Raw genomic sequence first — 17,051 nt, forward strand, 5'->3', positions numbered from 1 at the left:
GGTGGATAAAAAATGAAAACATTAAAATATAATAAAAACAAATAATTTTGCCCCTTGAAATTTAAGAAAATTTGGCCTTGTGGAAACCATTTTACCTGCTTTTCAATCTAGACCATTTAGTGGAAGGTCAGGAACACCTAAAGGAATGGTTGGCTATTCTGTCTCGTTACGATCCTATCATAACAGTTCCAAGTCTAGAATATACACATTTCCATGGTAAAGTAGCTCCTGTCTGCAAAATCAGGCCTTTATTACCTTAGTCAGCAAAAAGTAGATGAGATGTTAGAAGCACAAATTTAACAAATACTATTTTATTATTTACAAAATACCTAGTGATCATAAGGGCACAGGTCACAAATTACAAACAGGAAAAAGCACAGGGAAAAGTTGAGACAAATGCATTAAATGACAACAAAGTACCCATTAATATGGAATCCATTTAGAATAAAACAGTTCTTTGTTAAAGTTAGACAAGGCCAGGAGGAGGTACCTTGTTGAGTAGAAAATGCCAGTTACCTAGAAATATACTTCTACCAAAAAGCAGAAAAGTGTTAGTAGTGTACCTTAATTAAATCATAGCATATACAGGTCCAGTGTTCCACAGTACCACCATTGGTTTTAGGCAGGAATCTGCGAGAGACTTGACTGCCTATCTTGCTGTAAGTGGAAAGCCCCAGGACTGATTAACTTCCCTACCTTCCATAAAGCTTTGTTCAGGTGACTTTGGAATGTGGTGTCAAACACCCCATTCATTTCTGCTGCAAGTTCCCTCAGAACAGACACTGTGGACTCATCACTGGCATTCAGAATCCGCACAAAGAATTTATTCCACAGTTCACCACCTTTTAGCCTAAAAATATATAAAACCATTTTCATCAAGATTAGGCATATAGGAGTTAGAATTCTTTCTGTGTTTAACTCAGCGGTACATTTATGCACCAACATGATTTAAGGTAATACCTAACTCTAGGGTTAGAGATCATTCAAGTAGTGTCCTTTGAAAACCCAAGGTGAAACTACAAAAAAAAAAAAAAAGAAGAAGAAGAAAGACTACCATAGTGGGAAAAGCCATAATATAATGCACATAGAGGGAAAGAAAATCTTTCATCTGAATCTATAAATTTCCTCCATGTACTAAGATGCAGCATTTCTCTTCTACAAATAGAAGAAAGACAAATTTTGTCTCCTCTCTTCTAACTTTCCTAAAGTCTAGGTCATTAGAAAGACTACAGCTTCCTCTCTCCCCTCGCCCAGTGGTTTATTATCTTCACAACCTTCTCAGAATCCTAAGCTCAAGTGAAGAAACAACTGCTTAAGTCTATGATGTTTGCACCTTTTTTTTTTTTAAAGATCAGAGAAGCTTCTATTATTGTATAAGGCAAGGCTGTTAGGCAACCCCACCTGACCCCACTTGCTTCTGTTTGTGTAAGACCCACCTAGGACCATAACCAACTGGAGATAACCTGAATCTATCCTATATGCCTTACATTATATTTCAAACCTATTTTGAAAGTACATGTTAGAGACAAATAAGACTGGCCTAATTCTGAATTAAATAAAGAAAAAAATACAATTCAATTGTTGGGAGGGGAAAATGGAGGTGAAGGGGTGTTAAATTTCCAACACTGATTTTTCTTTTAACCAAAGAATGTATCAGTAAGTGATAGATTGGTAAGCTTATTCTGCGAAGTTAATAGCTATGATAAGGTAAGGGAGAACATGGGATATTTAATAAGTATTATGAGCAGGCTTGAGGGAGTACTAAGGTTCTGAGACCAAGCAGCTGTTATTAAGAGAGCATTTACTTCCTCACCAAGGAGATTCAGTTCTCTGCTTTGGTTTCACCCATTCATTAAATAAATAATAGCCTAAAATTAGTATGTAATTTAGAAATTTAAGTTTCTTCAAGAGATGCTTATTAACTTTTGAAAAAAGCTATTAAAAAGGGCCATAAGACTAACACCAACTGGTTAGAAAATTATTCTCATAAAATGTTTCTATTAAGCCTTCTAAATTGAGAGGCTTCCATACTCTAGTCACGGTTTATATGTCTATGATACATCTAGGTCCAGAATGATGTCCTGAAGTCCAAATAGCTTGATTCCCATTTTTAATTAACAATTCCTTTGTCCTGCACAAGGTGCTCCACTGATACTCTAATGAAAACTGGTTAAAATTAATGAAATCATGGCATTTGGACTAAGAAATCAAGGCTGTCAAAGCAGAGAGAGCACCCAAGATAAAGAGAACATTATTTGGACAGGCAAAGACCCTGAAATCACCAATACTTACTCAGAAATATTTTGGCTAAGTCTCCAGAGGGACCCATCCCAGAAGACCTGCAGGTGTTCCTTGAACAATAGTAAATGTGCTAAATCTGCTATACCAAACAGATCTACCTGAAATCACAAAAAGCACCATCAGCTAAAATCATTCTCTGCTACTATCATGGCAATTTATTTATGTAGGAAGTTGACAGGTATCATAGTGCTTAGATAAGTTTATTTTATGATGTACATTTTAGTATACTGTTCCTTATCCTTACAGTAAAGAGAGAAACTCCCCAAAGAAGTGATCAGTAGAGCCAACTCTAGGAATTATCCTAGAACAAAAGATGACAAATATATCTGGACCGTCAAATTCAAATTTGTACACCTACTAAATTTGCATGGCCTCTAGCTGTGATCTAAATGTGTTCTAAATGACTAGTTCAGGGCTATGTACATATTCAATCAGCAAAATGCCATATATCCAGAGCTGAGTCAGAAGGGATTTCTGAATATAATGCCACCATATAAAACACTTTATATTTGTCCTAATGTCTTTTTTATATACATTATTTCATTTAATCCTCCCAAGAATTCTGATGTAAACAGAGCTGATTATTATCTTTATTTTACAGAGAAGATCACAGAAAATGATTTACAACACAGGTAAGTGGTAGAAATGGCCCTGACACTTGGGTTACTGAGTTAGTCATGTGTCTGCACGTGTATGTGTAAATTCTTCAGTGTTGTGACAGAAAAATGGTACATTTTACTTGAGTTGGTGATATTTGAAAACTAGGTCATCTGTTCCAGGAGAGACAATATCAGTAAACACTAGCTTTCATGGCTTATCTAGGTAAGAAAGAGATTAAGAAACCCTCTCCATATCTGCTCAAGGTTGTTTTACACTTACCTGGTAGGGAGAAGAACAGTTAGCCAGGATCTTTTGTCCTTCCAGGATCTGTACAGTCCGAAAGCCGCTGAGGTTAAAAACATCTAGCTGTGCCCTAAGGTCAACACTGTAGGAAAAGTCCACTATCTTCAAAGCTTGATTGTTCTTATTACAATCATAGGGATCGTGGATTCTAAGCCCAGATGTAAGAGAAGGAGATAATAAAAATAGGCCATGAAAGAAGCTGCATAGCTGGTCTTTAAAAAAAAAAAAAAAAAGAAAGAAAGAAAGGAAAAAAAGGTACTGCAGGTGTGCCTTAGCTATGCCAATAGCTCCCTCCAGTGGTTAGTTATGAAAATGCACCTGTAAGAGCAGTGGCAGTATTCACCCAACTGGGGAATGTTAAGATGAGTTTAGTGACCCAAGCTATATCTAAGCCACAGTGCATGGCCACCACAGAACATTTATCAAGTTTCCATATTATATAAACTAAATACTGGAAGTAGACTGCAGGCCTCTGTCTTGCACTGTACATATTAACATGTATAACAGCAATGATTTATACACTGACAAGAATTATGATGGAGGAAATTAAGCTTTGATAGATGTCACAGTCTTTCTTGTTTACTATTAGATTAGGCTTTCCGAGTGTCATTCAGATCCCTCCTTCCCAGAGTTTAACTGAAAACAACATAAGGCTGTTTTGTGGTAAAGTGATACCTTTACAAAATACTGTAAACCATCCTGTTTATATTAAATTAATACCATACTCTGTCTTCATCTTATATGTAATTCCAATCCTGTTTCCTTACAAAAAAAAAGTTTTAAGAACTTTATAGCACTAATTCACTATTGATTTTCCACAGGCTTATCTATTCCATGTAATAAAGCTATTCTCCAAAGAGATATAGGAACTATTTATGTGAGGAAAAAATGGATTATTTTTGTGTTCCTTCTGTTTCTCTGCTTTCTCAGTTGGTTTTTTCAAATCCCTGATTGATATCAGTGGCAGGTCTTATATTCCTAAATACAGGCTTTGATTAATCCTATCACATATACCTCCACAGCACAGAATGATCTATTTTACTTTAAAATTTATGATTCCTTACTACAACTTGTTTTTGGCCATCATAAAACTATAATTCCCCAATATTTTCAAAACTTGGGAGAGGTAGGAAAAATGTTTCTGAGAATAATAAAAAGAAGCAGGAAGGTCTCCTAGCTCTCTAATCATCCATTCACTGTTACCCTGGGCAAGACATTCCACTTTTCTGGATCTCATTTTACACACACACACACACAATGTAGAAACTGCATTAAATGATTTCAAAAGGCTCTTTCACACAGACATAGAGAATAGACTTGAGGACATGGGGAGGGGGAAGGGTAAGCTGGGATGAAGTGAGAGAGTAACACTGACATCTATACACCACCAAATGTAAAATGTAAAATAGATAGGTAGTGGGAAGCAGCCGCATAGCACAGGGAGATCAGCTCGCAGCTTTGCGACCACCTAGAGGGGTGGGATAAGGAGGGTGGGAGGGAGATGCAAGAGGGAGGGGATATGGGGATATATGAATACATGTAGCTGATTCACTTTGTTATACAGCAGAAACTAACACAACATTGTAAAGCAATTATACTCCAATAGAGATGCTAAAAAAAAAAAGGCTCTTTCAATTCCTTGTGAATCTATATGAAATTTCCTATCAAATTTGAAAAGTTGTGACAAAGTAAAAGGCAATGTCTCTTCAACACTATGTGTTTTCCTGGAGTCCTCTAGTGACTGAGAGAAGGATATTTGAATACACAGCATACAAATGCCTAATCCCAAAAAGGCTTAGAAAATCTCTTTGCTTACAATTTCCATGAAAAGTCCTGAGAACTCTAGCACTATCCTCTGAAATTTCAGTGCTGTGAAATAGAACGAAAATAAAAACTATACCGGGGTTCTCACATTTGGAAACGTATGGGGAGATATTTGGTGATCACAATGGCTGGGGGATTGTAACTTGTGTTTGGGCGAGAGGTAGTTACGGGGAAATAGATATAAAATATCCTGACATGCTTGGACCAGACCTGCACAAAGAATTATCTCATCCAAACTACCTGTGGTGCCCTGGATGAGAAATGCTGCTGTATTATGCCTGGGGAAGCCTTTAGGACTCTGCCATCTCAGGAAAGAAGGTAGGATGCTCTAGTTTTTTTGGTTATAATTGCAGAAATACATTGAAGGTTCTTTTAATTTCCATGCCAACTATGATTTAGAGTCTAATTCAGTTTCTTCTTACAGAATAAGTAGTCAGGAGAAATGTAAGGAATGATTCCAGCTTTTAGTGTACACCAATGACCTCAGAAAGTTAACTGCTTACCCAAGTTACAGGCTTGGGGCAGACAAAGCATCTTTAAACCAGACTTCTTCACTCAAATACCATGAGATCAATGCCCATTATTAGACGGGTGTGTTGGTCCTCTAGTCCTTTCCATAAAACAAAAATTGTTGAGCATCTTTGCCTTGTTTATGCCTCAATGTTGTCTGTATTTTCTCAGTTCTTAGTATTTGGGCTTCATTTCTTATTTCCTGCTCTGTGCTCACCCCTTGAACCTGATGGCTAAACTGGATTTAATTTGAACACTAAGCCCCTTTTCTCAGCATGATTTGCATTTGTACTCTGGTTTTACCTACTTCTCTTGGCAATTACCTCAATTTGGTGTGACTTAAGCTTTGGTCTTTGAAACTGAGCAGCACCTCAGTTTTGTTAGCATCCTTGCTAGCTCTGCACTGGTCCCACACAAAGAAAGACTAGACAATCTACTTCACATTTCCCCAAATATTCACATTTTACATCTCTTCTTGACAGGAATCATCACGATAGAGTTGTTAATTCTTTTTTTCTGAATTTTTTCCTCAACGTGTTTTTTTGTTTGAATTCTTTTAAACTATTCCCAGTGACTATTGACTTTTAGGTAGCAAATATTCTCTTAATGTACTGTGTTCATTAATATGGCATTTATCAAAAGGCAAAAGAGAATGGCAACTATCCATGTTTTACGACAAAGCTGACAGAATTATAAGAGAATGAAAAGGACCAACCTGTTTCTAAGAATCAGACTCCTTGGACTCAAGTCACCATGGACTATTTCTGCTTTGTGTAGTTTCTCCATCATTGTCAAGAGGTTATAAATAATCAACACTGTCATTTCATGGGTAATAAATTCACTGTATTGAAGAAGATCCTGGAAATAGAAGGATAGAAAACTATTTCTTAATTTGGGGTGACTTATACTCAATACCTTGCTTACCACTGCCCTGTACTCTTCCTTGTTGTTCTCTATTAGAATGTCGGCTCCTTTGTAGGTTGGGTTTTTGTCCCATTTTTAATAATGCTGCTCTCCAGTTAGATTGTTTATAAGGATTTAATGAAATAATGGATGAAAAGCATCAAGGGTGAGCCTGGCCCATAATAGGTGCTCTATAAATGGTAGTTTTAAAATACCATCATTCCAACCATTTTGGAGAATTTATATTATCATCAAAATTGCAGCAAAACCATCACTATGTTGTACACCTGAAACTAATATAACATTGTCTATCAACTATACTTCAATTTAAAAAGAGAGGTGACAAATAAAAACCTCAGAAACACTAAACTAAAAAAAGGCAGTAAACTCTCTTAAGAACATTCTAAAGAATAAAATGATATATTGTGGGGAGTTCCCTGGTGGCCTAGTGGTTAGGATTCTGGGCTTTCACTGCCAAGGGCCTGGGTTCAATCCCTGGTTGGGGTACTGAGATCCCGCAAGCCGTGTGGTGTGGCCAAAAAAGATATAATGTGTTTGGGTTCCAAAAATGATCCAGGGGGAAAGTATAGATAAGACAAGAGTGGCAAAAATAGACCTCTGGTTTCCATTCCTCACATAAGGAGCTTGGAAGTTACCACTGTCCTAACATGTAAAAAGCTGAGCCAACTGAAAAATCAACAACCTTTTAGGATCTGTAAGCATAGGGGGGCCCCACATTTTTGTGAACTTTACCTCTAGGAGCCAGACCAGGTTCTCACAGTAAATATCACAGAAAAATTCCTCTAGTGCTTCCAGCAGCGGGAAGGGAAAAAAGAACCATTTGAAATAGGCCACAGCACTCTGTTCTTTTTAACAAGGCCTGCCTTCAGGGGAAACTAGTTAACCAGAGCCTAACCTGCTGGGGCATTATCAGAGCCTACCTGACCTGGGGAAGGGAAATAAACAATTCCAGCCCACTCCAGCCATCTTGTCCTACCTAAGCCGGGTGGTGGGGGGTATGGGGGTAGGAAACTGAGAAACTTGTGAAGTTCACAGTCCAAAGGCATAGGCTCGCTGCAAAAGACGATGAATCATAGCACTGTACAACACCTTCCCTCCCCTCACACCTTATGATCATATTACTGAAGGCCTATTTACAGTAGTTCCTTTTACCCAGTACATCATGCCTGGCTATCAAGAAAAAATTACAAGGCATACCAAAAAGCAAAAAATGCAATTTGAACAAGCATCAAAACCAGATATGGCAGCGATGTTGGAATTAGCAGACCAGGAATTTAAAACAAAAGTGGACATGAGCTGGTGATTGATGGTCACAGTTAGATGACCAGGTCATTACACAATTCTGTCTACTTTCATATGTTTGAAAATTGACATAATAAAAAGTTAAAGGAGGTTCTTGGTCAAAATAACTTGGAAAAAGAAAACAATGCTTTTAACTCATAATTTAATTGGTCTATTTCTAGAAGATTAACAGGAATTCTGTACTAAATTCCTTTGCTAAATGGAGCACAAATCTCTCTACTTGAAGACTTTAAATGATATGTTTTCCTATTATTGCAAACCTGAAGGGTGAAGCAGTTTATATATTGGTGCCAAACAATACAGCCATCTTGGTATTGATAACAGATACACAAATTATCACACTCCTCATTCAAACGTTCCTTTAATTTGAAGTTGATATAAAAGTCCCATGGGACAGGTTGAGAAGATACCTGTAAGAAAATATATTTTAAAAATAAGAGTCATTAGAATCTATGGTTATCGTTGGCAGAATGAAAACATTCCCTCCAGCCCTTCCTATATCCCAACAGAAATAACAGTAACGGGATATTTTAAAAGGTAGAAATCTATAATAAAGGATGGAGCAGCAGGAAATTCTGAAAGCTGGAAAGAGAATAATAAGAGGTAACAATCCACTTAACAGACCCAAGAAAGCTGATTCTAGCAATGGAGAAAGCTGAAAGCAACCATATTTATACTACAAGACCATCTCCCTGTAATATAAAACTGTTGGTACTAATTACCTATAGAAGTAAGGGTGAAGGTGGAGCTAAAACAGGAGTGGTTGAACTCCGTAAAGAGAACATCAGTCCCCAGATTCCCCTCCTGCTCCTGTAGCCCAGCCTAGCAACTGCCTCTCTCTCATTCCTGAAGACCAGAAGTTTATTTCTAGAGAATATAAAACAGAAGGGCTCTGGACTAGAGGACACCACGCATTGTTGAGGGTGGGAATACCGTATGGAGAAGAGGAAAAAGTTTATTATATGTCAAATGTTAAGATGCATCTTCCTGCCCCTCTGCTCTCCAGACTAACGTCCCCATGCAGCTTTCAGGAGGCTAGCAGCCAGGATTACATGCTCTAGGCAGAAAACCAGAAGTTTTCTCTGAGGAATCTGATAAGCTCAAAAGACCCACAGATTGAGGATTTTCCAACAAAATGACCAAGTGAGATCACTGTACAGTGAAGCCTACAGCTGTCAAGGTCCCACCATATAACAGAGCTTTCAAACTGGCTTTCTAGCAACCCACACTTAAATATGAAGAGACAGCCAAAGACTTGAAGAAAGCCTCTAATATGAAAGACAGAGATCAAAACAGACAAAACGAAACAGATGATGCAGGGAGAAAAAAAAAATTAAAGTATCATTAATATACTCAGAGATAAGGAATATTTCATCTTTGAAATGAAGAACAGAATGCTACAAAGAAAGAACTCTTAAATACATAATAGAAGAAATGAAAAACCCAGTAAAAAGACTGGAAATAAAGTTGACAAAACATTCAGAAAGTAAAGCAAAAAGACAGAGAAAATAGGAGAAAAAAAGATAAGGTTTTTAAAGAATCTGTCCAGGAGACCCCAAATCCTAATAAAAGGAATTCTAGAATAAGAGAACAGAAAAGACTGGGGGGAAGAAATAATTTTTTCTTTGAAGATAATTTCTCAGAACTGAAGGAGTCTCCAGACTGAAATGGCCATCAAGTGCCTAGCATATGGGTGAAAATACACTTTTACCAAAGCATGTAATTGTGAAATTTCAGAATGCTGGGGACAAACATAAGATCCTACAAGGATCCAGAGAGAGGGGAAAAAAAAAAATCACACAGAAAATGGCAAAAGATTTTAAAAGCAAGGTTAGAAGCCAAAAGCTAATGGAGCTTATCTTCAAAATTCTAAAGAAAAAAAGTTTTGAACCTAGAATTCTAATATCCAGCCAACCTACCAATCAAATAAAGATGTGGAATAAGAAATTTTTTGACATGCAAGGTTTCAAAAAATTTACATCCTATGCATCCTTTCTCAGGAAGCTACTAAAATATGAGGACTTAAACCAAGAAAGAAGAAGAAAATGGGATCCAACGTAACTAGGCATTCAATATAAAAAAGAGGTCATGTGAATCCCTGGGATATTGGTGAATGGGAATTTCAAGGTAATATAGTGTGTGTGTGTGTGTGTGTGTGTGTGTGTGTGTGTGAGTGTACACGTGTCAAGCCTAGAATGTAACTTGTCCAGAGGTCATGTGAATCCCTGGGATATTGGTGAATGGGAATTTCAAGGTAATATAGTGTGTGTGTGTGTGTGTGTGTGTGTGTGTGTGTGTGTGTGCACGTGTCAAGCCTAGAATGTAACTTGTCCAGACTGGAGTGAGCCAGAAAATTTCAGATGTCCTCAAAAAGATAGAAATTGATGTAACACCTGACATGTTTGGACACATTGAGAGATTTACACAATACCCTCTCATTTCTGATATCTCATCTTGGCATATAATGGTGAGTGATTTCTTTATGTATCACTGACTTTCCTATAAGGAAGCTTATAGACTATGAAAAGGATCTTATAGTACCATGGGGTCACAGTTACTACTTCAACCAACATTATTTACAAAGAAATTGAAATGACAGAGAATCAGTCCCACCTTTATTATGGTTAACTCTGCAGAGTTTCTTGGCGCCACCCAGAATAATTTGTAGTCTTCACATATCAGGTATTGTTGTTTAATGCAATAATCCTCATTATCTGTTGAGAAGGTTTGATTCCATTTCAAAATCACTGTGAATATGTATAGCCCCCCTAGCTTTTACTTCCTGGCTTAAGGGCTAAAGGCACTCACTTTATATTTGCCAGTTAGTAGCATCTAGAATACTTTTCAAAATCATTTGTTAAAAACTGAAAGAGGGGATAAAAAAATTGAAAGAGGGGAAGACAATTCCTATTGTTACTGGGACATGAACTTATCAATGTGTCAATTTCTATAATGCTGTTTCTTACATTCTAGAAATATTGATTGTACTTAAGCATCAAATTCAAGTACAAATAATCACTTATTTGTATACTGTCATACACAAAAGGACATGCATTCAACGATACTTACCTAATTCAATTTCCTTCTCTATTTCCAAATTAGGCATTGGTCTATCTTCTACAATAAACTCTGTAGAGGTACTCAGCTCTGGTAGGGATTTTAGTAGTTGTCTGCGATACTGTGAACACCAGGGTGACTGAGTAGGGCTGTCTGGGGGAAAAAAAATGTTGAAAAAAATTATCCCAAAACTTTAAATGGGTATTATAACAGAGGAGGGGGAAAAAAAACCATGATCGCATGATCAGTACTGCTAACCTAACAACACTCATCTATCTCAGGTCTTTATGGTACCGAATTCAGTTAGTACTCACTTATTCTAGAGATTTCACAATTTATGGCAACTTTTCTAGGGAAGAAATACTTATACCTCGGTTTGCTCTGATAAATAAGTGTTCACTGGACATGGATATAGATATTTGTTTACAAATGGTATATATGAACCTACCTGCAGTCTCACTAGTGAGCTCCAGTTTCTCAGGAATTTGAAGACATTTGATGGAGGAGGTGCTTGTAACTGAGGCAGAAGATCCAGAGAACCCAGAGGAGTGTGTGGCTTCACGGCTGTCTTCAATAATTGGGCTGAAAGAACCACAGATGAGTCAATCCTCAAGGGGGTAATTTATATCAACTTATCTTTATTATACTTTTATTTGCTATTCAATAGTCTCAATTTTAAAGTCCATTATTTTCCTGAAAAAAAAAAGATTCATAATCAGAATCTAGGTTACTTTATCTACTCTGGTTGAAAAGCAATGCCAAGCATTAAATTTATGTTTTATTAACCTAATCTATAGGAAATGCCTTATTCTACGTCTATTCTAAACTGACTGAGAAAAACTAAGACACTAACTTCCTTCCTCTTTATCCATTCTTTGGACTTTTTAACTCTTCAATAAGCAAAGGTCAAGAAAGAAAAAGGGAAATTATTCAAGGTGAACACATGCTAGAAAATGTGAAAAAAGTTTGAAAATACAGTTTTAAAAGCACAAAATGGCAAATTAAAGAACATTCCTGGGCTTCCCTGGTGGCGCAGTGGTTAAGAATCTGCCTGCCAATGCAGGGGACACGGAATCGAGCCCTGGTCCAGGAAGATCCCACATGCCGCGGAGCAACTAAGTCCGTGCGCCACAACTACTGAGCCTGCACTCTAGAGCCTGCGAGCCACAACTACTGAGCCCACGTGCCACAACTACTGAAGCCCGTCCTGGAGCCCGTGCTCCGCAACAAGAGAAGCCACGCATCGCAATGAAGAGTACCCCCACTCGCCACAACTAGAGAAAGCCCGCACACAGCAATGAAGACCCAATGCAGCCAAAAATAAATAAATAAAATTAAAAAATTTTAAAAAGCAGCTTGCTCCTTAAAAAAAAAAAAAAAAGACTATTCCTAAAACTGGAATAAGTTTGTTTAAATAAGGTGGCTTTTAAATATGGGGAGATCACAAGCCTTAGTCCCTCTCTATGCCATTCCCCTCTCTTCTTTATTCATTTCCATCTCTCTATCAAAAGATACTTAAAAAAACATGTCTCCAGTGGAGTCAAGATGGCTACCAGGAGGACGCGAAATTCGTGTCTCCTCACAACTACAGCACCTACCAGGAACTGGTGGGGGACCACAGACATCTAAGGGGACGGGAGGAACCCCCAGCCACCGGGTAGGATGTGGGGCATGGGGGGAGTAAAGGGGGAAGAGAAGTGGATGGGGACCGGACTGGTGCCCCTGAGGGGCAGCTGGGGGAGGGTAAGGGATCCCACCCTGAAAGGGGGAAACTGGGGAACCATTAGGAGGGCAGAGGATCAAAAGGGAGCATGGCCAGGTTTCCACTGCCCACTTGGACCCCCAGGAACCTGCTGAGATCCTGGGCCTGATCCTCTGCCCACTGAGGCCCTCTCCACACGTGCGGGTCCTGAGGGAGTGGGAGGGAGGGAAGGGGGAGCAAAAGTAAAGGTCGGACTTCAGGGACCAGCACCCCTGAGGGGTGTCTGGGGGAGGAGGAGTTCCTACACCCAGCAGGACCCACCCATGGTTAGGGGTCCAGTGGCCCAGTGGGGGGCGGGTGGGGGACACCCTGGCAGAGACCGTGGGGTCTGAATGAAACAGAAGGTAACACGGCCAGTGCCTTCCCTGTCCACTTAGGCACTGGGAAGCCTGTTGGACTCCAGGGCCTAATCTTCTGCCCTCAGAACCTCCCTCCTGCCCCGCAGAGCCCAAGCCCTGCCCCTATACCCTCACTCAGGGCCCTACCTCCAAACTCCCGAACGCCACACTCTAGAGGTCCTTCTTTCCACGTGCTGCCTACCCACTTCTGTGCAGGTGCTAAGCAGAGGACCCGCCCCATGCCTGAACGTCGCCCCGCCTAGGCCCCACCCCATGCTCAAACGTCACCCCCATGCCCTAGGTCCTGCCCTACCCTAAACCCCACCCCCGCCTAAACTCCTCCCCCATAGTCAAGGCTTTTTTTCTTTTCTTTTCTCCTCTTTTAGATTGGGTTCTGTTTTACCTTGTTGATTCACTGTTGTTGATTCTTTTATATTTTTATTTTTCCTAATAAACCTTTTATTATTCTAATTTTATTTTATTCTTTATACTTTGTTAGTGATCTCTCCTTTTGGCTTCTTCCCCACCCCACCCCACCCCTTTTTTACTTTTTTCTGCTGCGGTTTTATTTTACCTTGTTGCAGTTGCTTCAATTATAGTTTATTTTTCCTAATATATTTTTTTTTATTCTTTGATATTGTACTGCTCCTTCTTTTCTTTCTTTCTTCCTTTTTTTTTTTTTACCGTGCCACAAAGCTTGCGGGATCTTGGTTCCCAGGCTGGAGGTCGGGCCTGAGCTCCTGTGATGGGAGCTCCGAGTCCAAACCACTGGACTAACAGAGAACCTTAGACCCCAGGGAATATCAATGGGAGTGAGGCCTCCTGGAGGCACCAACGCCTGGATCTATCCAACTGCCTGCAAACTCCAGTGCTGGATGCCTCAGGCCAAACGACCAGTAAGACAGGAGTACTACACCACTCATCAAAAAAAAAAAAAAAAGAAAAAGAAAGGACAAAATAACTTGTTACAGACGAAGGAGCAAGGTAAAAACCTACAAGACCAAATTAATGAAGACGAAATATGCAACCTACTGGAAAAAGAATTCACAGTAATGATAGTAAAGATGATCCAAAACCTCGGAAACAGAATGGAGAAAATACAAGAAACATTTAACAAGGATCTAGAAGAACTAAAGAGCAAACAAACAGTGATAAACAACACAATTAGTGAAATTAAAAATACTCTAGAAGGAATCAATAACAGAATAACTGAGACAGAAGAATGGATAAGTGAGCTGCAAGATAAAATGGTAGAAATAACTGCCAGGGAGCAGAATAAAGAAAAAAGAATGAAAAGAATTGAGGACACTCTCAGAGACTCTGGGACAACATTAAACACACCAACATTCGAATTATAGGGGTCCCAGAAAAAGAAGAGAAAAAGAAAGGGTCTGAGAAAATATTTGAAGAGATTATAGTTGAAAACTTCCCTATCATGGGAAAGGAAATAGTCAATCAAGTCCAGGAAGCACAGAGAGTACCATACCGGATAAACCCAAAGAGAAACACGCTGAGACATATATTAATCAAACTATCAAAAATTAAATAAAAAGAAAAAATACTGAAAGCAGCAAGGGAAAAGCAACAAATAACATATAAAGGAATCCCCATAGGTTAACAGCTGGTTTTTCAGCAGAAACACTGCAAGCCAGAAGCGAGTGGAAGGACATATTTAAAGTGATAAAAGGGAAAAACCTACAATCAAGATTACTCTACCCAGCAAGGACCTCATTCAGATTTGACAGAGAATTTAAAACATTTACAGACAAGCAAAAGTTAAGAGAATTCAGCACCACCAAACCAGCTTTACAAAAAATGCTAAAGGAACTTCTCTAGGAAGGAAATGCAAGAGAAGGAAAAGACCTACAATAACAAACCCAACAATTAAGAAAATGGTCAAAGGAACATACATATTGATAATTACCTTAAATGTAAATGGGTTAAATGCTCCAACCAAAAGACACAGACTGGCTGAATGAAAACAAAAACAAGACCTGTACATATGCTGCCTACAAGAGACCCACTTCAGACCTAGGGACACATACAGACTGAAAGTGAGGGGATGGAAAAAGATATTCCATGCAAATGGAAATCAAAAGAAAGTTGGAGTAGCAATTCTCATATCAGACAAAATAGACTTTAAAATAAAGACTATTACAATAGACAAAGAAGGACACTACATAATGATCAAGGGATCAATCCAAGAAGAAGCTATAACAATTGTAAATATTTATGCACCCAACAGAGGAGCACCTCAATACAGAAAGCAAATGCTAACAGCCACAAAAGGGGAAATCGACAGTAATACAATAATAGTAGGGGACATTAACACCCCACTTTCACCCACGGACAGATCATCCAAAATGAAAATAAATAAGGAAACACAAGCTTTAAATGACACATTAAACAAGATGGATTTAATTGATATTTATAGGACATGCCATCCAAAAACAACAGAAGTGCTCAAGTGCTCATGGAACATTCTCCAGGATAGACCATATCTTGGGTCACAAATCAAGCCTTGGTAAATTTAAGAAAACTGAAATCATATCAAGTATCTTTTCCAACCACAACTCTATGAGACTAGATATTAATTACAGGAAAAAAACTGTAAAAAATACAAACACATGGAGGCTAAACAATACACTACTAAATAACCAAGAGATCACTGAAGAAATCAAAGAGGAAATCAAAAAATACCTAGAAGCAAATGACAATGAATACATGACAACCCAAAACCTATGGGATGCAGCAAAAGCACTTCTAAGAGGGAAATTTATAGCAATACAATCCTACCTCAAGAAACAAGAAAAATCTCAATTAAACAACCTAATCTTACACCTAAAGCAATTAGAGAAAGAAGAGCAAAAAAACCCCAAAGTTAGCAGAAGGAAAGAAATCATGAAGACCAGATCTGAAATAAATGAAAAAGAAATGAAAGAAACAATAGGAAAGATTAATAAAACTAAAAGCTGGTTCTTTGAGAAGATAAAATTGATAAACCATTAGCCAGACTCATCAAGAAAAAAAGGGAGAAGACTCAAATCAACAGAATTAGAAATGAAAAAGAAGTAACAACTGACAATGCAAAAATACAAAGGATCATGAGATATTACTACAAGCAACTCTATGCCAATAAAATGGACAACCTGGAAGAAATGGACAAATTCTTAGAAAAGCACAACCTCCTGAGACTGAACCAGGAAGAAATAGGAAATATAAACAGACCAATCACAAGCACTGAAATTGAAACTGTGATTTTAAATCTTCCAACAAACAAAAGCCCAGGACCAGATGGCTTCACAGGTGAATTCTATCAAACATTTAGAGAAGAGTTAACACCTACCCTTCTCAAACTCTTCCAAAATATAGCAGAGGGAGGAACACTCCCAAACTCATTCTATGAGGCCACCAGCACCCTGATACCAAAACCAAACAAAGATGTCACAATAAAAGAAAATTACAGGCCAATATCTCTGATGAACATAGATGCAAAAATCCTCAACAGAATACTAGCAAACAGAATCCAACAGCACATTAGAAGGATCATACACCATGATCAAGTGGGGTTTATTCCAGGAATGCAAGGATTCTTCAATATATGCAAATCAATCAATGTGATACAACATATTAATAAATTGAAGGAGAAAAACCACATGATAATCTCAACAGATGCAGAAAAAGCTTTTGACAAAATTCAACACCCATTTATGATAAAAACTCTCCAGAAAGTAGGCATAGAGGGAACCTACCTCTACACAATAAAGGCCATATATGACAAACCTACAGCCAACATCGTCCTCAATGGTGAAAAACTGAAATCATTTCCACTAAGATCAGGAACAAGACAAGGGTGCCCACTCTCACCACTATTATTCAACATAGTTTTGGAAGTTTTAGCCACAGCAATCAGAGAAGAAAAAGAAATAACAGGAATCCAAATAGCCAAAACAATCTTGCAAAAGAAAAACGGAGCTGGAGGAATCAGGCTTGCTGACTTCAGACTATACTACAAAGCTACAGTAATCAAGACAGTATGGTACTGGCACAAAAACAGAAATATAGATCAATGGAACAGGATAGAAAGCCCAGAGATAAACCCACGCACATATGGTCATCTTATCTTTTTT

At 38.3% G+C, this 17,051-nt stretch overlaps 1 protein-coding gene across 1 annotated transcript in view; it reads right to left on the reverse strand.

The window, feature by feature from the left end:
* Positions 1-295: 295 nt before the first annotated feature.
* Positions 296-17,051, reverse strand: part of BUB1B (BUB1 mitotic checkpoint serine/threonine kinase B) — a 56,744-nt gene continuing 39,988 nt past the window's right edge. Inside the window, exons 16-23 of the mRNA XM_081227208.1 lie at positions 11,270-11,403; positions 10,834-10,974; positions 10,378-10,478; positions 8,025-8,174; positions 6,254-6,396; positions 3,181-3,352; positions 2,293-2,399; positions 296-850 (exon numbers count right to left, since the gene is read on the reverse strand). Of these exons, the coding sequence (XP_081083334.1) occupies positions 619-850; positions 2,293-2,399; positions 3,181-3,352; positions 6,254-6,396; positions 8,025-8,174; positions 10,378-10,478; positions 10,834-10,974; positions 11,270-11,403 (1,180 nt within the window). The 3' untranslated portion in view covers positions 296-618. The remainder of the gene's footprint in view (positions 851-2,292; positions 2,400-3,180; positions 3,353-6,253; positions 6,397-8,024; positions 8,175-10,377; positions 10,479-10,833; positions 10,975-11,269; positions 11,404-17,051) is intronic.

Source organism: Mesoplodon bidens (genome assembly GCF_964165515.1).
Source record: "Mesoplodon bidens genome assembly, chromosome: 3".
Lineage (NCBI taxonomy): Eukaryota > Metazoa > Chordata > Mammalia > Artiodactyla > Ziphiidae > Mesoplodon > Mesoplodon bidens.